General features: G+C 29.3%; 4 protein-coding genes across 4 annotated transcripts in view; 2 read left to right on the top strand and 2 right to left on the bottom strand.

The window, feature by feature from the left end:
• Nucleotides 1-2,739: 2,739 nt before the first annotated feature.
• On the bottom strand, nt 2,740-7,840 carry LOC101498245 (protein sym-1-like). Its single transcript, XM_004493253.4, has 8 exons — nt 7,412-7,840; nt 5,866-5,953; nt 4,826-4,920; nt 4,428-4,500; nt 4,219-4,311; nt 4,047-4,133; nt 3,512-3,592; nt 2,740-2,990 (listed from the first exon to the last, which is right to left on the bottom strand). The coding sequence occupies exons 1-7, from the start codon at nt 7,708-7,710 to the stop codon at nt 3,512-3,514; spliced, it is 816 nt and encodes a 271-aa protein (XP_004493310.1). The 5' UTR covers nt 7,711-7,840; the 3' UTR covers nt 2,740-2,990.
• Nucleotides 7,841-14,111: 6,271 nt separating this feature from the next.
• On the top strand, nt 14,112-19,572 carry LOC101497925 (aladin). Its single transcript, XM_073365659.1, has 14 exons — nt 14,112-14,271; nt 14,347-14,402; nt 14,482-14,667; nt 14,779-14,893; nt 15,188-15,287; nt 15,387-15,569; nt 15,807-15,862; nt 16,412-16,499; nt 16,605-16,680; nt 17,014-17,113; nt 18,006-18,057; nt 18,606-18,743; nt 18,911-18,998; nt 19,299-19,572. The coding sequence occupies exons 1-14, from the start codon at nt 14,214-14,216 to the stop codon at nt 19,359-19,361; spliced, it is 1,359 nt and encodes a 452-aa protein (XP_073221760.1). The 5' UTR covers nt 14,112-14,213; the 3' UTR covers nt 19,362-19,572.
• Nucleotides 19,573-21,705: 2,133 nt separating this feature from the next.
• LOC101497592 (large ribosomal subunit protein cL37) lies at nt 21,706-22,585 on the top strand. The gene is made up of 2 exons (XM_004493251.4): nt 21,706-21,931; nt 22,064-22,585. The coding sequence occupies exons 1-2, from the start codon at nt 21,844-21,846 to the stop codon at nt 22,408-22,410; spliced, it is 435 nt and encodes a 144-aa protein (XP_004493308.1). The 5' UTR covers nt 21,706-21,843; the 3' UTR covers nt 22,411-22,585.
• A 1,878-nt stretch (nt 22,586-24,463) lies between these two features.
• The window catches only part of LOC101497265 (E3 ubiquitin-protein ligase At4g11680-like), a 4,206-nt gene continuing 3,711 nt past the window's right edge, over nt 24,464-24,958 (bottom strand). The window contains exon 4 of the mRNA XM_004493250.4: nt 24,464-24,956. Within this exon, the coding sequence (XP_004493307.1) occupies nt 24,792-24,956 (165 nt within the window). The 3' untranslated portion in view covers nt 24,464-24,791. The remainder of the gene's footprint in view (nt 24,957-24,958) is intronic.

The following is a 24,958-nucleotide window of genomic DNA, read 5'->3' as shown; positions in this document are numbered from 1 at the left end:
ATTTTTATCTGTACCACCCTTCAATGATTATTATATACACACAACTTTCAATATATAATTAAATTTTATATTAATAATAGTAAAAAACTTATTAATAGTTAAGATGAATAATTTAATACAATAACTTTTATTTTTTTACTAATTAATGATCATATTTTTTAATATATATACAAAAATTATAAACAATATTTATTGTGAGACGGAGAGAATTTATGCGTAAAGATTACTTTTGAGAAATTTTATTGAAAAAGATTCAAATTTCACATTGAGGAGATAAAATTTAATCATGAAAATTAAGAAAAATTGGCAGTAGAATATAATTATTGATAATTAAAATTCCTTTTTTTTTTCTATTTTAATTGTCACATTAAAAAAAATATTCTTACATAACTGTCGTTTTTCGTATAGCATATTTGTTATAGGTTACAGAGAATTATGTAACATCATAAGAGGCAAGTTGGTAAAGTTAATGCGGTTGGTAATTAAAGAAAAACTTATTAAAAGGTATTAGATTTATCTTACAACGATTGTTTGTAACTTTTCTTTATTATTCTTATACTAAAATATCATTATAAATAAAAGATAAAAATATATTAATTTATTTAAATATTTTTATTAATAATTGATATATTTTTTATTTTCATAAAAATAATATGTATAATTAATATTATAAAGTACTATTAAAAAATAATATTGATTTTATAATGAAAATAAAAATAAAATTTATTTTAAAATAAATTATTTTATTAAAATAATATTGATTATAAAAAAATATAGGAGAAAATTCATGGAAAGTCTTTATTTAGATCCGAATGAGCATATTCATTTTTATCTTTAATTAATAAACCAAAAACAACCACATCCATAAATCTTAATTGAATTAAAAAAAATTGGAAAATGTTGATAATATTAAATTTGATGTCTTGTTTTATAATATTATTTATTATGTCTTGAAGGACAAAAACAAAAACAACCAAGTAGGAAAAAAACCGTGTACACGTATGTGAGGTAAAGTAAAGGTAGATTCTTTAAAAAACCGTGCAATTAATCCGTTATGATGTTGTCCACCTTTATCCCACCAAGTCTCTATCCATATTGGGATGTAATGCGAATGCATCTTTTGTATGAGATACAAAAGGGGGAAAAAAAAAAAAAAAGCAAAAACACTTCAGCATAGATTTTCTACCCGCACGCCCCCTTTTTACAATTATTTATTCCGTATGTCTGTTTTAATTTTTTTTACTTCAATGTAATTTTATCTTTTTTATTTTAATTAATCTGTAATTTTGATTTTTTTTAAATTGAAATATTTTATTCTATTTATAATTTGTGTCTCTATTTTAATGAGATGACATCAATAGTATAATTAAATGAAAGTCATGTTATATTTTATTGATTTTTAATTAAACAATATATTTTAAATAAAACATTTTATTTTTTAAACTTAATTAATTTTTTTAAAATAAACTTAAAAAATTAAAATCAGTAACAATCACACTCATTATTTCTAAAAAAAAAATTTATCAAAAAAGGAATTCAATTTTTCCTCTTCGTTATTGTAATTTCTAATTTTTTTATTTATATATTTTACGTTTTTTATTTAGAATGTTTTATTTAATTTAAAAACAATAAATATTGACATGACTTCTATTTAATGATATTATTCAAATTAAATCATCAAAATTAAGAAATTAAAAATAGATGGATCAAAATCATAAATTATTTAAAATATAGGAATTAAAACTACATTTAAAAAATGCACAATCACACATCAATAAAAAATGTATGACAAAAAGAAAGAAAATAATTATTTTAATAAATTATTCTTATTCATTATTATTTTATTTTCTATTATCATAAAGGTAACATGATAATGATTATTTTAATAAAGTAGTACACGTACAATAATAATCAGATAATACAATTGAAAAAATAATTAAAATTGTATTAAAAACGACTATATTTTAAAATAATTTTTTTTATTAAAGTGACATTTATTATAAAAATAAAATATTACTTTTCAAATATATTAAGAAAATTTGACAATAAATATAATATATCTATTTTAAGTGTAGATGTTTTTAACATGTTCTTTATACATGAATGCATCAAATTTAAGAGTATTTTTGAATTTTGCACCTAATTATATAGTATTGAGACTCGTCACTCAACCACATAATCCTTACAAGATAGAGATGATGAAATAATTAGAAAGAAAAAAAAGCGACAATAGAAATAATTAAAGATATTAAAGTCATTTTTAAATCAAATTAGACATGCTAAAGCATCACTACAATGCAAAACATCTCAATTATGTTTAAAACCCCAAATAATACAAATCACGCAACACACTAAAGTAGTAGTATCTTGTAAGAAAGTAATCGATGCAAGAGATAGTATAAAAAAATCTTATGCGCCCTCAAAAAATAAAAAAGAATCTTATAAAAAAACGATAAACAAATTTCTCAAATCTTATATTTAAGAAGAAAATACTTACTTTAATTCTCTAAAATAGGATGTACCATTTAGAGAATTTTATAAATTTAAATCAACAGTTGATAATCAAACAAATCTCAAAACAAATATGTGATTTGTTATTCAAGTGCAAATGACGGCAACGAATGTTTACTTTACTCTCTAAAATGAGTGCAAAACAAATTACTCACTTTAAATGAACTATAGTTGTAATCATGAAATTAAAAATGTAAATTCAGATTCATAAACTCACCACTCAAAAAATCAGATATGTAACTTCACTTTCAAAAATCATTTTCCTTTTGAATTTGTTGATGTCTGAATGATGTAGGATCTTCCTTCTTCGGGAGCACAGGGAGGAAGATTGTATCCACAAAAGTGCATGTAACATTCTACATGCGAGTTTATACAACAGCTAGTTTTCATGTTCACCTAAATTAACATAACATTTTAAATAAATAAAAAACTTGAATACAGCTCCCGAAGCTCCGCGCGAATTCCTAGCCCGAAAAATTCTGAAGAATGATCAGTGAACATAAATATCATTAACATTGTCCAACAATGATGGAAATTATCTACTAAACTATAAAACGAAAAGATTATTACAAACAGTATTGTCATCTGAAATGCAAGTATCTTTGGAGAGGTGCTCCTAGAAAAGGTTCATGGTATCTTATTAATATTCTTGTATGGAATTACAGATTAAGTCGCCAAGCGAGTAGAGTTAAGATAGTTCCTTGGATTTTTGTGTAACGAGTAACGTTTTCCTTTCCTATTGTTCTCTCCCTTTGTAGCTGTGGAGACCAATTATTCGATCTGGTCCTAACCAGCTCGACAGAAAAAACTCATTTTACATTGTCTGAATTCCCAGGGCTAAAATTCGAGCCAGAGACCGCTTGTTAGTAGTGGCTATTCATTTTGCTAACAGAAGGAAATCATTTGCTTTTTGCCTACAGCTTATGTAAACTTGAATTCCTAGAGGTAATAATAAAGCAAGTTAAAAGTGTGTCTTTGCATTTAATAACACAAAGCTTACTTATTTTGGAAGAACTTCTTTGTGTGCTTTAAATGAGAGGATAACATTCCATACCAAAGCAACAAAATTAGCAGCAAGGACCTGAAATTATTTCCATACATTTTAGATTCCATGATAAAATTAATAAAATGGAGGAAGCAAATCATAGAACATCAAAGAAAATTATAGATGATAAGGTCAACATACAAAATATGCAGGTTAAGGGAAAAAAAATCCTAGTATGACGCAAGATGAATAATTAACAGAAAATGCATGCCTTATTTTCTACTGCTGTTTGACTAAGGATAACAGAACTTATATGTGAGACATCAGTAGAAAATACCACTTTCCATTTTATAAAAAGTTCCAACAGAAGCAGTTGACTAAATATAGAGAGAACTTTTATGCTCATATGAATCTGAAGAGTGAAAACTAGCAGTTATCGCCTTTTCGGCTATATGAAAACTCCAACAGCTTTCATAGAGATGAACAGATTCTGCATATAGTCGAGTCAAATTCCCAATTTTGCATATACAGTTTAGGATGCTGGTCTAACCTGAAATTGTTGAGGAACAAATCTAAAGTTGAGAAATTGAAAAGGAATCCATAACTGCCAGTTTGCTAGAACTGCAGAAAACCACTCCTGCAAAATTAAATTTCTGGATGAGTATAACAATGCAAATAGAACATTTTGCAAAGATACAAGTCAAATAAAACTGTTACGCCACCTGTTTAAGCTTAGGTACAACTTGTGATGGCTTTCCCTCTAGTGTCACCAATGTAGATAAGAAAACTCCAATGAATATGGGAGAAAATAAGAACTGCAATCATATTTCATCGCATTCAAAATTATAATATCAAAATTGTACCCAAAAAAAAAAAAAGAATATCAAACAAACGCACAATTAATGATTGACATAAAGTGACAGTATCCCACCTGATCAAGTACAAGCCGCAAAAGTGCTCCAGATGTTCCAGGAAGAGTAACCAATTTACTCAGATACAAGTACCTGTAAATTTAAAGCAAATGTCGAGAAAGATGACAGATTGACCACACTAACTATATACGGGGGGACAAAATATCATATATCAACAGACTATGACTTATTACATAACTGCACTTATTAGATTCTAATAATATAAATTGAGGGAAGAATGAATGTTTGCAAGTTGCAACAAAAGAACAGCACAAGGATTATAACTTATAACATAACTGCCCTTATTATTATAGGCAATGATATTTCTTTATATTATTTAAATCATTTTCACAGATCAATAGACTCTAAAAACAGAACTAACTTTCAGGAATACAAAGGCAGATTCTAGGGGCATTACCATGAATGCAATGTTGGACCAACTAGCACAAAACCGAGCAGAGTAAATAGGAATGTCCTCTTCAAGTCTGGTGTCTGCACTTTGTCTATCACAAGCTGCGGAAAGTAAAAGAGTAAATTTAAAACTTCATACAGGCAAATGAATGCAAAAAGATACAATAGTTTAAAAAGTAAATCAAATATTGGCATAAATATTTATTCACTTAAAAACAGTTCAAATGCTATGATGTACCAAGCTTGACACTAAAACCAAAGAGGATTAATCAAAAGGTCACATAAGCCAAGAGATAATATTCTGAAAGGAGAATGAGAAAATGCATCAATTTCCTGCTAATTGATAGCAAAGAGAATGGAAAATTAATAAGGGATAGACTTAAAGGTGGTGGGTGTTTGGTTAAGCCTGTGCCATGTTGAAATCACAGCTTAATATATTGTGCATCCGGTAGAATAAAAAATGAGCCAATGAATAGAAAAAAGTTTATTCCAAAGAAATGGTAGAGAGACTCGTAACAAATTGATAGGCGACAAGGACATTGGATTTTAAATAATTATCAGCTATGAATACATATCTCTTCTTAATTGTTGCTTAAACACAATGTTAAAAAAATCTTTCTAACAAGCACTTTCAGCTTTTGATGGAATTATCCTGAATCTTCTTCTAAATAAATGATTATAATCTGACTCTATTTGGCATTCTTTAAATATCCAGTTAGTAATTTTATTCATATAACCATATCCTCATTCCAAAGGTTTTATTCGATAAACTTGAGCATAACTTTTCTTCCTTGGTGCCCCTAAATTATTGGGAAGCCTTACATAATTGATACCTTTGTACGCACACCACAAGGTTCAAATTATTGTTATGCAGATCACATAAGCCGTGCCCAAGCGGCTTGAAGAAAAGTATTTAACTTACGTGAAATTTATTCCTTTGTATCTCGTACATCTTGAAACATTCACGAAGTTGAAAGATCCAATCCAATCCACAACATTTGACAAAAAAAAATTGAAAGAGAAGAAGGTAGAAAATAATTGTAATACCTGGCAAATCAAATCTCCAATTAGTGTCAAAATTGCAGATGTTATAGCCTTTACGGCAACAGGGTATTTTGCAAGAAGAGCCAAGTACCTGAAGTAAAGTCATGTTACATTTCCGAAAACAGGTTAAAAAATGCAGATAACCAATAGCTTGATGTGTAATAGGCTGCTTTCAAAAACTGTTTATTCCTTTTTTCTATATTCAAATCAAAGCTTGTTTGCATGCTAAAATGAAGGATATATCGACAATTATGTCAAATGCTTCCAAAAGATTTATGAAAAATGTATACTTGAAACAGGACCCATTTTAAATCTTCTTTTTGGAGTGCAATTTCGGTTCCTTGCCTAGAGGCATTCATATTTCATTAATTTTCAATGTTTCAGTCTTTATCCAATCCTTAGAAAAGAGCTTTATTAGTTCATTTTCTTTTGTAACTAGTGTTTCTTTCTTTCCTTATTGAACCCAGAAAGTTCCATTATATAAATCCCATGTGGAAAATAACCCCTCCCTTTGTTAATTTATTTTCAGTGGAACACTATATATTCATACAGCATACAGGAAAACTAAAAGTTGCACTACAGCTTTACCATTCAAGAAGATGATGAAACAGATGCCAATATAGCTATCAAATCCTAAATTTAAACTACAGACAAAATCCTCATAAAAACAGAAAAAACTAATTATGCCACTTATCAGGAAGACCATGAAACATGTGTGTTACAAAAAAGTACGAAATTGTGAACAATGGAAAATTAAATTTAAAAAAAAAAAAAGTGTTACTGTTAACTGCTAATGCTCTATTTATATGTCTATGTGTCTACCACATAATATTGCAAATTACAATTACTTGCCTTTATCATGGATTTAGGGTGTGCTAGATAAACAACTTAATTAAACATATATCTGAATAAGAGTTTAACTGCTTATCATATACTAGCGGTAACGTATAAGCTGTTTCTATACTCAAATCAACAATTTGGTTAAAATAATATTGCAAATTACAATTACTTGCCTTTATCATGGATTTAGGGTGTGCTAGATAAACAACTTAATTAAACATATATCTGAATAAGAGTTTAACTGCTTATCATATACTAGCGGTAACGTATAAGCTGTTTCTATACTCAAATCAACAATTTGGTTAAACAATTTTGAGTTAAATATGTTTTTAGTCCTTACAAAATATAAAATTCTGACCTTTCAAGTTTAATCTCTAGAAAAATTTGATTCCCTTTTAGTCTCTATTTTAATTTTATAGAGATATTAATTTTTTACAAAAACTTTTCAAAATAAGAACTAAAAATTAATAATAAAAAAAAATTAGGGATTATAATTTAAACAATTTACAGAGACTAATAGCATATTTAATCCAAACTATTTTCATATAAATTGTAAGCAATTTTTATTTATAATAAATAAATTAAACTAAGGAGCAGTTGAATATGTCATAAGCTACTGAAAAGTTCTCTTAAAAAGTTATACAAATCCTATTCTTCCAAACACACCCTAACTAACTGACTGAACTAAATTAAAAAAAAAAATGTTTACCATGACAAGAAGGACCATGTTCCCCCTCCATCATTGGATTCATTGGAATCGGAATTCCATCCTCCAGAGCCACCGTCACCGTCACGTCCATCATTTCCACCTGAACCATCGTTGGAGAGGGCGGAGGGGCGAGAATAACGGAAGCGTAAATGGGTTAAGGGAGGTGGAGAGCGGTTAGAGAAGGGCAGCGAAGAAGAGCGTGTTTGAAATTGAAGTTGATGAATGGGAGTAGTGAGGGGGCGGGATAACAGAACGGGGTTGTGGGTTAATGGTGCACAACATGCTCCAGACATCGCCATTTTCGATTTGAAAAAGGTTTAGCTACATGTTTTGTGTTCAATTTATAGGGGTTTATGTACTCACCGTTATTTCATTCGTTCGCGACATGTAACCTCCATATGGTAATCAACTAGTGTGTGCGCGTCTAACCATTTTATTTTGTAAATGTGTGACTTATACTCACAATCACATTCAATGTCCACTAATGAATAGTTGTACCGATCATAAATAATTATAAAATTAATTATTAATAATCGATTCACTTCACTAAATTTTAAATTATAGGCTAAATTACATTTGTGTCCTTTAACTTAATCTTAGAGTAACGTTTTAGTCCTTTATTTTTTTTTTTTTTTTCCGATTTAGTCCTTTATTCCTAACAACATCAAATAAAGTATGAAAATATGAGTTTATTTGAAGATTTGTGTTACGAATTTGATGAAATTTGTATTATATTGAAGAATATAATTAATTTTATTAGTTTTGATTGAATTTTTTTTTTGAATTTTTGTATAGAAAATGATAACATTGTTGAAATTTTAAAACATAAAATATCAAATTGTCACTTAAAATTAAAATAAAGGACCAAGTCGGGAAAAAAAAAAAAGGACTAAAACGTTACCTGAGAATCTGAGATTAAGTTAAAGGACCACAAATGTAATTTAGCCTAAATTTATATTATAATAATCCTTTAATATATTAATTATTAAATTATAATTCACTTAATAAAAAATTTATATTGTTAGATTATATATAATGTTTAGTTGCATGTGATCAAAATTATACCATCTCTATTGATAAAAAAATCTTATAATATATTAAAATCACATTAATATATTTAAATATATTTTTATTTATTTATTTTAGTTCTCGACTATTTTATTTAATTAATTTAATCTTCAAATCAGTGTTTTGTTAATCAATTTATTTCATAAAATTGTTAACAAAATAAATATTAAGAATGAAATTGCAATTTCAATACACTCATCAAGTATGGCGTTATCGTATTACACATTTATCTAAAATAATTGTTTATTAGATAATTAACTAAGAATATAATAGATGATCGTGTGAATTTAAAAATTTGTTAAAGTCCCGCATCGAAAAAATGTTATATATTGAGTAATTTTCAATTCTATAAATATTTTAAACCTCATTTTGGGATAGTTAACATATAATGTGTGTGCTTCCACTTTCTCTTTTCTCATTCTTCAGCTCAATGTATTTACGAGCCATTTCTCTATTTTCTTTATGTTCCTTCGATTTTCAGAACGATTTTTATGTCATAATTATGTCGATTTTTTAATGGTTCTAACACAATTATCTTTTTAGAGCGATTTTTATGTAGTAGCTCCATCGATTTTTTAGTGGTCCAAATACTATTATCTTTTTAGAACGTTTTTATTCCGTAGTCCTTTTAATTTATGAGTGATCGTAGTATCATATTGCGAGTGATTTTAAGCGTCGTATTGAGAGTTACTTTAATCACTATATTGAAGGTGTAATTATAGAACGGTCCGATATCATTCAAATTTTTAAATGATTTCTTGCATATATATATTTATATTACTATAAGAATTTTCTCTATTAAAATTTAAATTATTTTAAGAAAAGATGAATTAAATATGAATTTTTAAACGTTAAAGATTTAAAAATTTATATTTAATTTATATCTTGTTAAAAAAAATTTAAAAATTTGCGAGATAAATTTTTATAATAATCTAAACATGGATAAAAAAAATAAAAATTCAGAAAACACACATGAATTAATTTAAAACTTTGAACCAAAATTGACGGAAAATATTTAAGAAATCATTATTTGATGAAAAAGTTTAAAACGATTAAAAATTAAAATATAATATATTTATATGTTCAATGTTCATTACTTTTTTTTCCTGCATATTTAGTTTTGGATTTTTATCTTCAATGTTCATTTTTCTTTCGTGCATATTTAGCTTCATCCAAAAATTTAAGTTATTTGCCTCCTTATACACACTCGAAAAAAAAAATCTTCTCCTCATTTTGAATCATAAGGTATGAACTTTAAAGTGTTTTGATTTTCTTTTCTTCTTCTTCTCTCTTCTCTCTCCCCTTTGCATGTCTTCTAAGTGTATTCTATTTCAATCCCTTGATACTTGTACCCAAAAGTTGCAAACTTTATGGATTAATCCTGAACAAGCAAGTAGGACTTAGAGGAATGTGATAAGAAAAATAGAATTAGCGTAATATGTTGTGATATTTACATAAGACATACATAATGAAATTTATACACAATCTATTTGTCAAATTCGCTAGAAAATTGTTTTTGCTGACTAAGGGAATTTGGCAGTCCCTAATACTAATGTTTTATTTTCATAAGTGTTCAATTCCATTTTGTGTTATATATTAGCAGATTGTACGTTCCATTGTGATTCTTTATTGCAACTATCATCACAACTAATTTTTTTTCTCTTGCATTTTAGTTTCAGATATGGCACTACGCAAAAAAGATAAAGAAGTTGCTTCCAAGAAAAGGAAGACTAATGATACACCTCCAAAGTTAAATGAAGAAAAAAATTGTCAACTGGAAAAAAGGCAACTACTGCCCGAAAGGATGGTGTTGTTAGAGAAAATGTGAGTAAGACATTTTCCAAAGTGATACCATACCACCACCCTATCATGCAAATCTCAAACCTGAGATCAATAAAAACTTCATCCACAAAATTTGTGTGGTAAAGGGTGAAGAAGAAGGAAACTTAAGACCACAACGAACTCGAGTAACACTTGCACCCACTACTTATGCTACTTCTGCACCTCATGTTATATCCATGGATCCACTCATCAGAGCATGTTGGACTCACATATTTAACGTGGATAATGTCTTTCAAAGGGATTTCTTACTTTAAATGAATCTCATTGCATGTTACAGATGCAAATTTGGGATCTGGCCTCTATAAATTTTGATGTGTCATCTACTGAGGCCTTTGCGACACTTTGCATGACTTGTGGACATACCATTTTATTCGGAGGAGACAATACGTACATCCAAATAGTGGTGGCAATTTAAAATCTGATTGAAGTGGAAGTGAAAATCAAAGCAATTAAGATATTGATGAAGAAAATGATGGAATTGGAGCTGACTGAAAAGCTCGTGATAATTTGTGAACCTTTATGCTTTCCGTCATTTGTGTTTTCATTTTATTATTTGATTTAAATTATTGGTTGTGTATATTCCAGTCTTACTTTGAATACTTTTGAATGTGTTGGTTTGTTACTTTGGGGATGTATTTTTTGAAGGGTTGAACATGTTGATTTGTTTTGGTAGTAAAAACAAATAATTTTAATCAATGGAAGTTGTTTTTAGTATGATAAGTTCTGAATATAATAGATTCGAACATGGCCCCGAAGTTTGTTGGTTTCAAGTTATGTGTGCAAAAGATGAAAAATGATAAGGTTTGTAAAAAAATCAAATCCAATTACAAGTGAAAATGGAAATGTGGTTCAAATGATAATGTTTGAAGTTAAAGTTGTGGTTTTACTTAAATGATAGCGTGAGTATCAATCAAATTGCTTGTTCAAAGTAAAAATTTAATTGAATTTCATACAGATTGTTGTAAGCATAAACTACATTAAACAAGTCTGGTGAGTTGTGTGCATCAGATAATTTGAGAGCCATCATCGTATTTATATTGTTTGTTTTATTTATACATGGAAATGAGAAAGGGCAATTGTTTCTATATGACAGTGAACCATTTGAGCGAAAAGTTTACCCCATGAGTGAGTGATCCTATTTAACCCATTTGTGCTTAAATGAAATATTTTGATTCTTTTGAAATAGAACTTCAAATCCAAAAGGAAATACAATGAACACATTCCACGTCTATAAGGATAAGAGAGCATTTATAATCATAATTGTGGTTCTATCTAAGTTCAGGAGGGAAAATTTGTGTAAAAAAAAAAAAAACAGGTGGAATGGTATGGCAATTGAAAAGTAAAAACAAGAAAAATTCTTTAAATTCAAAAAGAAAAAGAAGAGAACTGAAAATAATGAAAGAAAAAAAAAACAAGAAGAAAAACATACGAGTATTCACCAAAGAAGCTTGGAAAAGTGGTAAAGTGAGAAAGGAGAAATGAGAGGCATTAGCTATATGATGTAAACATTTATGAAAATGATTGCTCTCTTAACCTTTAGGCACGTTTGTTATCTATAAAAACCAATATTTTTTTGAGACAAGCCACATTACAACCATGAATAAACTTTGGTGCTTCATGTTTGATTATGTATCATGTGATATGTGCAAAGATGACTAACAAATTTGATTTTGTGTGAATGCAATGAATGGAATGAGAGAAACACTCACCTTGCATGATATTAATGAGTGAAACACTTTTATGTTAAGAATGTGTTTCTGATTTATTAACTTTTGAATGGAATTTGTGAAAATTGCATTTTTGAATTGCAATTGTTTCATAAAGATACTTTCATCCATTGATATCACAATGTTGTCATTTGAAATTTCATTTCAACCAAGAATCATGCAAGTCAAAAGAGAATTGACAATGAAATTTCATTTCAACCAAGAATTATACTATTTTGTATCTCTTTTGATTTATAGTTATATATATTTTATTTACTCATGAATATCAATGTTTATCTTTTTTCTTAATACTTATTATGACTTGATCACTCGTAATTTGGTCTTGGATTTGAAGTTTTGTTGAAAAATACTATTTAGATATTGATTTATGATAAACATCCATTAAAGATAAACTCTATGAATAGATTTAAGTATAGTAGTCTCGAACTGTCGGTTATTAATGCAACCATCTTGGTTAATAGACTCAAAAAGCGCCATTTAAGCAAAATAGTTGATATCTCATTGTTATTAAAGAGTGAATAACTCGTGAATAGTGGCAGTGATGTTGTTGATGTTAACATGAATATGTGTAACTGGTCAATATGATACATAAGAAAGTGATCGATGAAATTTGATCCCAACAATTTAATCTCATTGTTAAATTTACATTATGTTTGTTAAACTATTATACCACTTCACTTAGAACTATAACTTTGGTGAACAACTTGATATCGCACACGTCCCCGTGAATATGTTAACTCGTATAATTACTTTTGCTACAATCATTAGATGTGTGAATTATAATTAGTGTAATATAATTGCTTCATTTTCTTTGACAAATATTTGTTCGATGTGTTTTTAATGTTTTTCGGTGACAAATATGTGTCCGTATATTTTTATATTTTATCGGTTACAAATATTTGTTTCGTGTTTTTTATATTTATCAATTACAAATATTTGTTATGTGTTGTTTTTATATATCAATGACATATTTTATATATTTATCAATGTCATATATGTATTATGTATTTTTGTATGCATCAATAACATATATTTGTCCGATTTTTTTTATATTTATTGCTGATCAGTGATAAATATTTATCTTATTTTAAAAAAAATTTACCAATAAAAAGTATGTGATATATTTTTTTTTGTGATAAATATTTATTGTTTGCTTTTTATAATTGATTAATATGTCGTGTGATTTTTATATTTATCAGTGACAAATATTTATCCATTTTTATATTTATCATTCACAAATCTATAATCCAATATAAATGACAAAAATTTGTCTATTTTTTTTTATATGTATCCGTTAATTTATCATGTATATTTTTATATTTATCAACGATAAATATTTGTAGAATTGTGTTTTTTTTTAAATTTATTATTGACAAATATATATCTCGTATTTTTGTGTATTATTGAAAAATATTTGCCCCGTAATTTTTTTCCATACTTATCGATAACAAATATTTATCATGTGATAAATATTTATCTCATATTCTTTTCATATTTATCTGTGACAAAAATATATCACATATGTTTACTATATCAACGACAAAGATTTTTTTCGTGTTTTTTTAAATATTTGTAAGTGACAAATATGTATGACGTAGTTTTTATTTTGTGTCCGATATTTTTTTCTATGTATCAATAAGATATACTCTTGTCGTGTTTTTTTTTTTTAATATCTATCGGTGATACATACTTATCATATTTCTCACTTTAAATTTACTTGTAATAAATATGTGTCGTGTATTTTTTATATATCGATAACAAATATTTGTATCATATTTTTTTCATAAGCTATTAACATTTGTCATGTGATTTTTTATATTTATCGATATTGAATATTTACGTTTTTTTATTTATTTTTTCATATTTATCATTCACAAATTTATATTTCAATATATAACAAAATTTATTCTATAACTTTTATATTTATTAAATATAAATATTTGTGTTATATTTTTTTAAAAATATTTTTTAATGATAAATATTTAAAATAAAACTAGTTATGTAATATCAAATTTATCTTCTTTTTCAATATATATATATATTAGATAAATGAAAAAAAGGAAGAGAAGCGGGAAAATATTATAATAATTTTCATAATTCATCATCGTCGAAGAATCGATTTTCTTTGTTTCTGAAACTAAGCTAAAACCCTACTCTTCTCAAACATGGCTTCCTTCCCTCCTCCTGGTTCACTCACCCTCTGCGAACTCAACCGCGAACTAAGTATACTCTCTCTCTCTCTCTCTCTCTCTCATTCTCTCTCTTTATTATCTTCTCTAACTCTCAATTTCTCTGCAGTTACTGTCGACGCTCTCTCCGATGATCGAGCCAACCAAACCTACGGAAAGCTTCTCGTAATCTATCGCACCGCATCTTCCTATTCAATTCAAATCCTATTTATTTTTTTATTAATTAAGTTTATTTTTTAATTAGGGATTGGTATTCAGCCCTGTGCCGTTTCAGCCACCACCGCCGCCTCTCGAGAACGACGTTCCCGAACAGGAAGGAACTACAGAAACAACTGTAACCGCTGGTGAAAGCGTTCCGAGAAAAAGTCCTGTGGCACTCGTGCAAGGCCTTGTAAACGAGTGTCTCAGACGACTCTTTTACCCTAACGATGTATATGATTAATTGATCTTATTGATTGCATTGTGATTTAATTTTAATGCGTGTGTTGCTTGTAAGTTTCTAATTTAGAATTTGTTGTGCGAATTTTATGTCTGTGTGTAGGTGCATTTGTTGCCTGAGGTTAACCTTCAAGGAGTTAGTTGGCACCTTAATAAGCATATAATTGCTTTTATATCTGGGCCAAACCAAGTTTTAGTTCGTGATTATGAAGATCCAGGTACTTAACTTGTTACAATTGTGAGATAATTTATTAGCTTATTGTTTTAGGAAAATGCAAAAGTTTGTGAGTTGCTTTTAAACAAAACCAACAAAAGAATGTGGTTTATGTAGATAGCTGTAAATGTTTCAAAACTATCTTCCCCGTGTATGGTTATCAAACACTGATTGTTTTCTATCTCTTTCTGCATGTTCTGTGCAGAATTTGGTTGCGCCGAATAGCAATGTTCTTTTGTTATTGTTTTATTCTGTATAAGTTTTGTTGTGAGCACTGATGGTTTTGCACATTGAATAGATGGGAAGGATTCAATTATTTTGACCAACGAGTCTCAGAGAGATGTTAGAGTACTAGAGTGGAGGCCCAATGGAGGGAGGATGCTTGCTGTGGGTTGCAAGTGAGGTTCTGTCTTTGTGCATGATTATTGAGGTCTGTACAGTGTCAATTGCTGGGTCATTGTGCTTTTTTGTTTACTGGACTTGGATTGCTCATGCAGGAGCGGGATTTGCTTATGGTCTGCTTCATATCCTGGAAATGCAGCATCTGCTAGATCTGGCACTATTTCCTTTGTAGGAAGTTTATCTAGAGGCTCTGGAATTCGGTATCTCCTGGTCGATTTTCTTCGAAGTCAAAATGATGAACATGTTAGCGCCCTTACATGGAGCCCCGATGGAAGATATCCTTATAAATGTCAAAAAGTCCTTTTTTATTTTGCCATTCAATTCCCAAATATGAGTATCACCTACGTATTCATTTTCTTTTTGCAAGAGATGTTTGTGTATGATGGTACATTTTTCTCCACTATATACAGACAGCATTAACTGTTGGTCAAACTTTTGAGTTTGATGCTCAACTTTTTTTATTTTAAATTACTATTACTACTTCACCATTTTTTTCTTAACTTATTTTTCACATACTTAGCTTCTGCGTCATATGAGAGCTCTTCATTCACTGTGTGGGATGTTGCTCAAGGTAGGATGTAGATCCTTGCCTCCTTAAGTAGTTGAATTTTTACTTTTATTAATCCTTTTCTGCTCACTAATGACAATAATATGCTGAAAAAGCTTAAAACTGGTTCTGAATTTGTCTTTTCTGTTTTCTACCTGAATTGTTCATCCTCAATTTTCAAAGATACTGAATGCACATTGGTAAGATTGCATTGCATCCAGTCAGAGTTCTTCAATTCAATCCTTTCTTGTGGTCATTCATTGATAAGGTCACATGTAAATTTAAGCATCAATGTAAGACCTTGTTGAGACATATGGCATGCCTTTCCTTGTATAGGGGCAACCTCCCTTCCCTTTAAACTTTTTTGTACAAAAAAACAAGTGATCAAATTTCTGTTGCCCTAGTTAGGCTAGGTCGATAAATGTGTTATTCTATGTCTTCAATTTTGAGAGTCTAAAGGATAGGAAGGTGAGTACTGTATCTATATTTAGATTGTCATCTCATTTTAATAGAAAAATCTCGAGTACGGATTCTTGTTTCTGAATATCTGGTTACTTTTCATATTATCTGTAGGTGTGGGAACACCCATTCGACGAGGATTAGGAGGCATATCAATGTTAAAGTGGTCACCCACTGGAGATTACTTCTTTGCTTCAAAATTGTAATGCAGCATGCTAAATTTGGCTTAAGGAAATACTAAGTGTTTTGTTGCACATGAACTGCTTATGATTCATAAACCATAATCTTATTATACGCTCTCTTACAGTGATGGAACATTTTATCTTTGGGAGACAAACACATGGACATCAGAACAATGGTCATCAACTAGTGGTTTTGTCAAGGTATGGGAGGTGTACATTCTGGTTTTGGTGCTCTATGGTAACATATTTACTGTGAGACAATATTTGTTCTTAAACTTAGCATGTGTAATTAGGATTTGTTTTTTGAGGGAAAACCTATAAACAAGACTCATATCAAGATGAGACTGGGAGTTAATAAGATTATATATCTTTTGAGTGCACGAAGATACAATGACATAGGAGCTTAATATTTGAGTAGAATAATACTGTAATAAACTGAAGCAATTGGCGGAAGTGTTGTAAATTTTCTTGGCTGATGACTGTGACATAATGTTATTACTTAAATAGTTTCTACTTTCAATGATGTGTGCTTAGTGTGCAACATGGGATCCAGATGGGCGTATGATACTGCTTGCATTTTCCAAATCATCAACTTTGGGATCTGTTCACTTTGCATCGAAGCCTCCTGCATTAGGTATTTTACCTTTTCTTTCAAGGATCTTGTGTTGATTTGTTTACTGTTTTTGTTTCTTGCTATACTGATACTGGATAAAGGGAAACATATGATGTTCAAATGTATGTATGAGATGGTAAAGGGAAAAGAGAGGAAGAGGGATCAGTATAGAATATTCTATTAAAAAAGGCTTACCTAATGTCAATTTTTAGTAAACAATGACTCTTAAAAGGCTAACAGCAGTAATCACGTATACAGTACCACTTTTTTTCCTATCTTGAAAATTTTGTAATTTGAATGGGAAGGAAAAGTGATATAGAGATTTTTTTTTTACAAGAAATCAGATATAGAGATGGAACAATATGGAACATATTTCCCTAAAAAAGTAAATGTTTGTCATTCAAAACACTACAACCATACCAAAAACTATGTCATTGAAAAAACATGTATGTCCTCTAATTTGAACGCAATGAACTGCAGCTACAGCCTACAAGTAATGTCTTAATAAACTTTTGCCAAACACATGAATATTTATCAACTGATACAGTTTGTTAATTGGATTGAATTAGTAGATGGTTGATATTAAAGATGGATTTACAATAAAATTTGTATGGCTTTCAGCGTCTAGTATTAGGAGTGAAATCGTGGTAAAAAATATCACCGTCAAGTAGTACCCTTAATGCAAGAAGGAATTGTTTTAATTGTCTCACGGTCTACCACTTACAAGGGCCCAATTCCAGAGTTTGTGTATAATAATGTCCTGCTAGCTGAACAGAAAAATACAATGATTTTATAGACAGTGATTCTTGTGAATTTGAAGTCCATGTTCTAGCCTCACTTCATTCTTGTTGTCTAATTGTTTTTAATATAAGCATGTGGTACATTTATAATTACTCATTGTTGATTTTTCCAGATGCACATTTGTTACCTGTTGACTTGCCAGAGATATTATCATTGACAGGCAGGTAGATATGAATTTATGTTTTTAGGTTTGATTTTATGATTTGATTTGTAATTTGGTGCTAAGGTCTTATCTTTTTACAAATTCCATATTAACCAATTCTTAATACTGTACTGTAATAAAGACTGGCCGTAACTGACTGTTGCATTTTGCATTATCAGCTATTTTAGTTTTTAGCCCTTTCTCCTCCTATACTATCATAATGTATTTTTTATTTGGATGATGCTTGATTAATTCGGGCTGCTGATATTTTTGGCTTTTGATTTGTAAGATATTTATTGATCATAGAAATTAGAACTGTTTTTGGGATTTCTCAGGTGAAGTTGATGTTTTGTGTTTTCATGTTCTCATTTTTAGCCCTTTCTCCCCCTGTTCTCTGTGGTTTTTTCCTTTTCCTTTAATCTCCCTTGCAACCTTAATGACCACAACTTTATGGTCTCTTTTGTATTATTTTGTCTAGGTTCTTTATTTTCCTTTTCCTGCATCATATGGTTATCTTGTTTTTGATAGAAACTATGTGGTTATTGGAATATCTAATATCATTTTATTCAGTCAGGGAATTGAAAAAATAGCATGGGATAATTCAGGAGAGCGATTGGCTGTGTCTTTTAAAGGTGGAGATGATGTATATGGGGGTCTCATTGCCATCTATGATACAAGAAGGTCTCCTCTGATATCTACATCATTAATGTGAGTTCTATGTTGAAAATGCTCCAATCATTGGTGTTGTTTTATTGTCATTTTTTTCAATTATTTAAATGTCAAAGTTATTTGTCTTAAATATTCTTTGCTTTGCTAATTATTTTTTTTTTAACATACTAGTCATTTGCAATAATTTACTTTTCATTATGTTTTAGTGGATTTATAAGAGGGCCTGGAGACAACCCAAAGCCAATATCATTTTCATTCCACGGGAAATTTAAGCAGGGACCATTGCTCTCTGTGGTAAGTCTGTCTTGAGTTTCGCTTCTGCTATCCTCATTTCTGAAACTGTTTTCCTCAACAAGTTATATGTATAGTTCTTTGAGGTGCATATGTAAATATGCTTGTGATAGCATAATTATGAATGCCATTCTACCTAAATTTTTCTGCTGGCCCTAAAATAAATAACACTTAGTAAGAATCTTTATAGATAAAGATAATGCTGGTTTTTGACTACACACTTCTTAGATGTACCATCTTGTTATCGGTTCTTATTACAAACTTTTTAAAGCTTTTCATATTAATGTTCCTTTTATTATGCAGTGTTGGAGCAGTGGATTTTGTTGCACTTACCCTCTCTTATTTCGTTCTCATATGCTTTCGTAAATACGAATTTTGTGAAATTTTGTTCGCTGGGCACAGTTTGGAGTGAGCTAACTTTGATGTTAGCTCTTTTTTTGTTTTGACAAATTGAAGTTAGCATCTTATGTTCTAATATTTTGAAATTATTTTATTTATTTGGGGTTACATTGCTATTATCTTGTGTGTATTTTAATATTGGCCTTGAAATAAAGGATAAGTATTTGTTAGGAAACCAGGATAAGTAAACAGATTACCCAGTTTGCCAAAAGGAAAAGGAGCACGCCCGAGCAAAAATGAAATATTTGCGCGCTAAACAGTTATTTATTTATTTATTTATTTATTAATTACAGTATATCAAATTAATTACTTTTTTGAATGATGAATGAATTGAAAATAATTATGTATTTGTATATTATAAGAAAGATTACATAATCAATTAACATAAAAGTGTGAATTACTCTTCTCTTATAAGTAAATGTTTTTTCTAATAAGTAAATGCACGGTATAATTTAGTTTATTTTTAAGGAGCCTTCTTTTTACTCAAATGAGTTTTGTTAACATTGGCAAATAATTTTAGACGACCATGTTGGGTGAAGATTTGTTGAATGGTTTGTTTTGTTCAACGGAATGACCCAATTAAATCTTGAGTAAGAGGCCTCGGTGATCCAATTTTCGGTCTTTTGTGGCTGTAAATTGGGTATTTGGGTGATCTACTGCATGCATAATCTTTTGAATTGAGTAGCACTATAATAAATGGTAAAATTCTCCTTCAAAATTTTAACCGTATTTCTAAGACCTTTAGAAAACTTCTTTCAATTTTTGATTTGATACATCAAAGTTTTTTTACCAAAGCACAACTAAATCATTTCATTAGCAATAAACAATTGAATACAAATAGGAATATTTTTAACTTGATATGATAACTAGTTAAAGATGCAATTGCATGGGTTTAAGACTTAAAACAATCTCATTTGATTTTCTGTTAATAAATTCAACCTTAGAGTTTTTCAATTGCATATTAAGCTGAATTTTTGACACCTGTCGTCTCGAATCCTTCAAAAGCAGTGTGCACAACATGACAGTATTGGCTTGCTGCTCCAACATGACAGTATTGGCTTGCTGCTCCGTGCTGTTCTCCCAAATTTGAACGTTGCAGCTCTCTTCCAAATACTTCGAATAAGAGCTACAAATAGGTCACCACATTGACTACAAATAGATCACTGCATCGACAATAGGACTTGCATAATACATGTAAGTTTCAAATCAAATTTTAGACATTATATAATACACATAAAACTAATTTTTCTATAATTTCTAATGTTTATGTAATCTTTGTCTTTTCTTCAATAATATTTTATTTCACTTCATGATGCATTAAAATAATTAATGACTAATTTCTTTTGTAGATCATTTATCTTGAAATCTATTTGTATTTGATAATCGATAAATATATAACTTATAAAAAAAAACAGGACACCAAATTAATAATCTGCACAAGGTACCAAAACACTTCAAGGACTTTAAATTAAAGTGGAACATTTTTAACGATTTCTGTTATAATTAAATGTTTTTACTATAAAAGTAAAATTATATATTTTTTTTAGAAAAAAAACAACATTTAACCTTGATCATTAAAAAAACCATGATATTTTTTATTATAAAAACAATATGATCGTGTTATTTTAATCCGACTTATCAAGCTTCCACTTAAATCTTGAACGTAATTTCTGATTGTGATTTATGTAAACGTGACATTGTGATGTTATTTCAAACACGTGTTTAATCAGTTTCAATCTCCCACTTAATGTTGTACTAATCTTTATATATATATTCTATAGGTAAATGTTAACAAATTATCAATTAAGTTTTCAGGTTCTCGTTTTTTATAATTCATTTGGTGCATTTATCAATCGAGCTGTCTAATCTCTAAGATTAAAATAATTAGCTATAAAACTAAAAATATTATGGTTAAATAAATTCTAGCTATAAAATTTTAGTGTTATAGTTTTGTGTCATTATAAAATTTCGTTAATTTTTATTTTTTTAAACTTTTCATTTATTTTTTGTCGTTAATTTTAAATAATTTCTTTTAAAATTTTAAATAATTTTTTTAAGTAATATTTAAGGAATTATAAAAAATTTCTTATAAAAATTTAAAAATTTTAAACATCAGAAACTTAAAAATTTATATTTAATTCATCAAATATTTAAGTTTTATAAGAAAGTTGTCAAACAAGTCATTAACATTAACATAAAAAAAACAATTTTTTCTTCAATTGACGAATTTTGGTATAAAAAAAAAAAACTTAAATTTTACTGAACTAAAGATTATTTAACCCAACAAATTATCATAGTATTATTTCAAGAGCGACAGACAGTGGTAATGGTAACTGGTAAGTAAGTGGTGTGTGTGAAAGACACACAGATTCTTATCCATAAACCAATTTCCATTATTCTCAAATTCTTCAATTCATATTGAAAAAAAAAAGAAACTCATAAGAACACTATGGCACTTCTCTGCTTCAATTCCTTCACACTCACCCCTCTCCAATCTTCTTCTCCCTCCATTTTCTCACTTTCCACCACAAACCCTAGTAAGTACCATTATTTCTCATTCACTCTCCCCCCTTAATTTCTCCAAAATTCATTCTCACATTGTTAATTTTCTTGTTCTTGTTCTTGTTTTTGTTATCTTAATTTTCTCGAACTGTGTTATTGTGTGTCAGTTCCAAGAGTGCAAGTTGATTTGCGCTCAAACTGTTTGAAGGGACTTCGAATCTCGACACCCTTTGGTTTGAAAACGAGGAAAAATGCAATTTTTATTGCATCTGCTGCTGCTGATTCTAATGTTGTAGATGGAGCAGAAGAAAGTGAAGGAAAGAAAGAGAGTGATGTTGTACCAGTGGATAAGCTTCCATTGGAATCAAAGTTGAAGGAGAGGGAAGAACAGAGGTTGAAGATGAAGCTTGCAAAGAAGATAAGGTTGAGAAGAAAAAGGCTTGTTCAAAAGAGGAGATTGAGGAAAAAGGGTAATTGGCCACCTTCCAAGATGAAGAAATTGAAGAATGTTTGATATCTATTTTTTCAGGTTTAATCCTGATTTCTTGTTGTTGTTCTGCTTCTGCACTTATTGTCAACAATTTAGTTTTAAGTTTTAATTTTTTTTGTTGATTATTCTCATCCATCCAAAATGTATCATGTATTTTGATAATTTTGTTAATTTTCAATAAAAAAATTTAGTTTATGTAGATGCTTTCCATTTGATTAATATTGAAATAGGGGTTTGATTTGGAATCCATGCCATGTTTGATGTGTTTGGACTTAGGATATTTTAATTAGTCCTATTTTGTAGTGTTTAGGTTGCTTGGGAGACTTGTTATGTGTTGTTAACTTTGCACATCTGACACATTTATAACATTTAACTCGCACCTTCCTGTCACCGGCACGATACATACACATTTATAACATTTAATTAATTCATTTCCTCAAATTATTATCAGTGTCGATGTCGAGTCCAGTGTTCGTGTCAGTATATGTGGTTCATAAATTGTTAGCATGTTAATTAAGTGATGAAAACAAATCCGCGAAGAGCAAATTCTATCATTTTGTTAACAAGAAAGTTGAGGAATTATTCTGTCTTCTTATGCTTTAGTATTAGCGTGGTTAACTTAGTGTCTTATTATATTTTCTCAAATTTGAATAATTATCCTTCTTCTTTATACAATTTTTTGGATTGTCTAAGGAAAATCTGAGTTCTAGTGACCTCATTTTCATATGGACTAATGCATGAGTTAACTCTTGCATGGCGCTGCTGCCATTTTCCTCTTCATGCTTGGCTGTTGTTAGCACTTGATCACAAGGCAATTCTATTAGTTTATTGTCTAGAAAATTGTTGTCTGGCATAGTATACAAGATAAAAGAACATAATATTGGCTTTCAATAATCTTAAATAATCTTGCTGTTGTTAACGGTTAAGCGGCTACATCATATATTAATTCAAACACCGATTGTAGTTAGATTTTGTGATTGTTTGCAGCACTGCATTTCTCATTACCATACTATTTTCTAGCATCTATTCTTTGATTTTATCAGTGGATGAAGACTGGGGGAAATATACTCAACAAAGAAATGTTGCTGAGTAGAAAATAAGTGTTGTTTTGGAGTATTTGGATGTTTACTTGGCCTCATTTTGCAGTGTTTATAAAGCTTTCAAACATTTTTCTCTCTGTTTATGCGAATGATGCAATAAATACATTAACAGGAAATAGATCCATTTGATAGAAAACCATCTTTAACTGAACTTTGTCTTTTTTATAAAATAATCATTTAACTTTCAAGAAAATCAGAATCAAGTTTGTATTTTCACCTTTTTGTCAATTAAAAAAATTCGTGAACATGAAATGAGAATGATTTGAGTATATTTTTTTATTTGACAGAAGTCTTCCTCAAATTCTATAAAATTGATATATGAATACCAATTAAGAAATGAAGTTTAAAGTCTATCGTTTTCATTAAAAAGAAATGGTTGAAAATAGAATGAATTATGTCTTCTGATGCCATTGTGAATAATGAACTTAGAATCATGTTTTTCCAAATGAAAAAGAATTATCATGGGTTCATTTTCTTGCTTAAAGTCGATATAAGAATACATGTTTCAATGTTTGCCTCCACATTTGGTCATTGATGACTAGGCAATATAGGATTCTGTTTTGGAATCAAAGTTCGACAAATGTTATTGGCATAGCAACGTTACATGGCTATGCATCTGGAAACAAAAAGCATAAGGTGGATTTTGTTCACTTGGTTCATAATCAAATGGCAGATTATATTGTCTCATCTAATAGTACTCCCTTCCCACCTAGCTACTTTTAAAATAGAAGACACTTTTATTAGTCTAGAGAATTCATTGAAATAAGCTAAAAGCTTATAAACATAAATTATTTGTTCAGATAAGTTATTCTAAACTCGTTTACTAGTACTTCTAATTTAAGATAAGTTTAAATCTTTCTTTTTTTAAAAATATTAGTTCAATTCGTTTTTTCAAACGCATCCATGCACCGGGTATAAGGTGTAGGTATAGTCCTGAAATTACATGTGAGTGGAGGTGGATAAAGTGCTCAACAACAAAAAAAAAAACATTACTTTACAGAAAATTGTTTTTGTAATTGCCTTATAAGTACAAATTATGGGGAGATCCTCACGACTGGCCTACAATATATACATATACCCCATCATAAACTAACTTAAGAATGTTTAGAAGATAAAATACCTTTCTGGAAACTAAAATCCTAAAACCCAGAAAGAGAAAAAGATGAAAGGGTGGGGCATTTCCTTTTTCTTTTATACTTCTTTACCAACACTAGTCAGCAGATTAATGTTTTTGTTCTTCAATGTCATGGCCCTTTCAAGCGATACAGCACCTTGGCGCCGTCTAGTTTCTATCTCAACGAAATCTCAGACCAATGTATCGCCTCCTCTTCGGATATTAAATTTGCAGAGTGGGCAAGTTGCTTTTGTCCGAAGCCAGCGACTGATGCATCCACAATGAAAATGGTGGGTACAGGGAAGGCGATACAGTTCTGTTCCATCAACATATGTGCATAGGCAGATACAGCATTCCT

Source organism: Cicer arietinum, chromosome 3 (genome assembly GCF_000331145.2).
Source record: "Cicer arietinum cultivar CDC Frontier isolate Library 1 chromosome 3, Cicar.CDCFrontier_v2.0, whole genome shotgun sequence".
Lineage (NCBI taxonomy): Eukaryota > Viridiplantae > Streptophyta > Magnoliopsida > Fabales > Fabaceae > Cicer > Cicer arietinum.
Note: the sequence above shows the minus strand (reverse complement) of the source record. Positions and strands in the feature narration are given on the sequence as shown.

Excerpts from the sequence above, each read along its gene's own strand:
- LOC101497925 (XM_073365659.1), top strand. The coding sequence starts at position 14,214 with ATGGCTTCCTTCCCTCCTCCTGGTTCACTCACCCTCTGCGAACTCAAC. Across the intron at positions 15,570-15,806 it reads TGGAGCCCCGATGGAAGATA|CTTAGCTTCTGCGTCATATG; the intron begins TCCTTATAAATG and ends ATTTTTCACATA. Across the intron at positions 18,058-18,605 it reads ATATTATCATTGACAGGCAG|TCAGGGAATTGAAAAAATAG; the intron begins GTAGATATGAAT and ends CATTTTATTCAG.
- LOC101498245 (XM_004493253.4), bottom strand. The coding sequence starts at position 7,710 with ATGGCGATGTCTGGAGCATGTTGTGCACCATTAACCCACAACCCCGTT. Across the intron at positions 4,134-4,218 it reads TTGTACCTAAGCTTAAACAG|GAGTGGTTTTCTGCAGTTCT; the intron begins GTGGCGTAACAG and ends TTAATTTTGCAG. Across the intron at positions 3,593-4,046 it reads TTGTTCCTCAACAATTTCAG|GTCCTTGCTGCTAATTTTGT; the intron begins GTTAGACCAGCA and ends AAATAATTTCAG.
- LOC101497592 (XM_004493251.4), top strand. The coding sequence starts at position 21,844 with ATGGCACTTCTCTGCTTCAATTCCTTCACACTCACCCCTCTCCAATCT. Across the intron at positions 21,932-22,063 it reads ACTTTCCACCACAAACCCTA|TTCCAAGAGTGCAAGTTGAT; the intron begins GTAAGTACCATT and ends ATTGTGTGTCAG.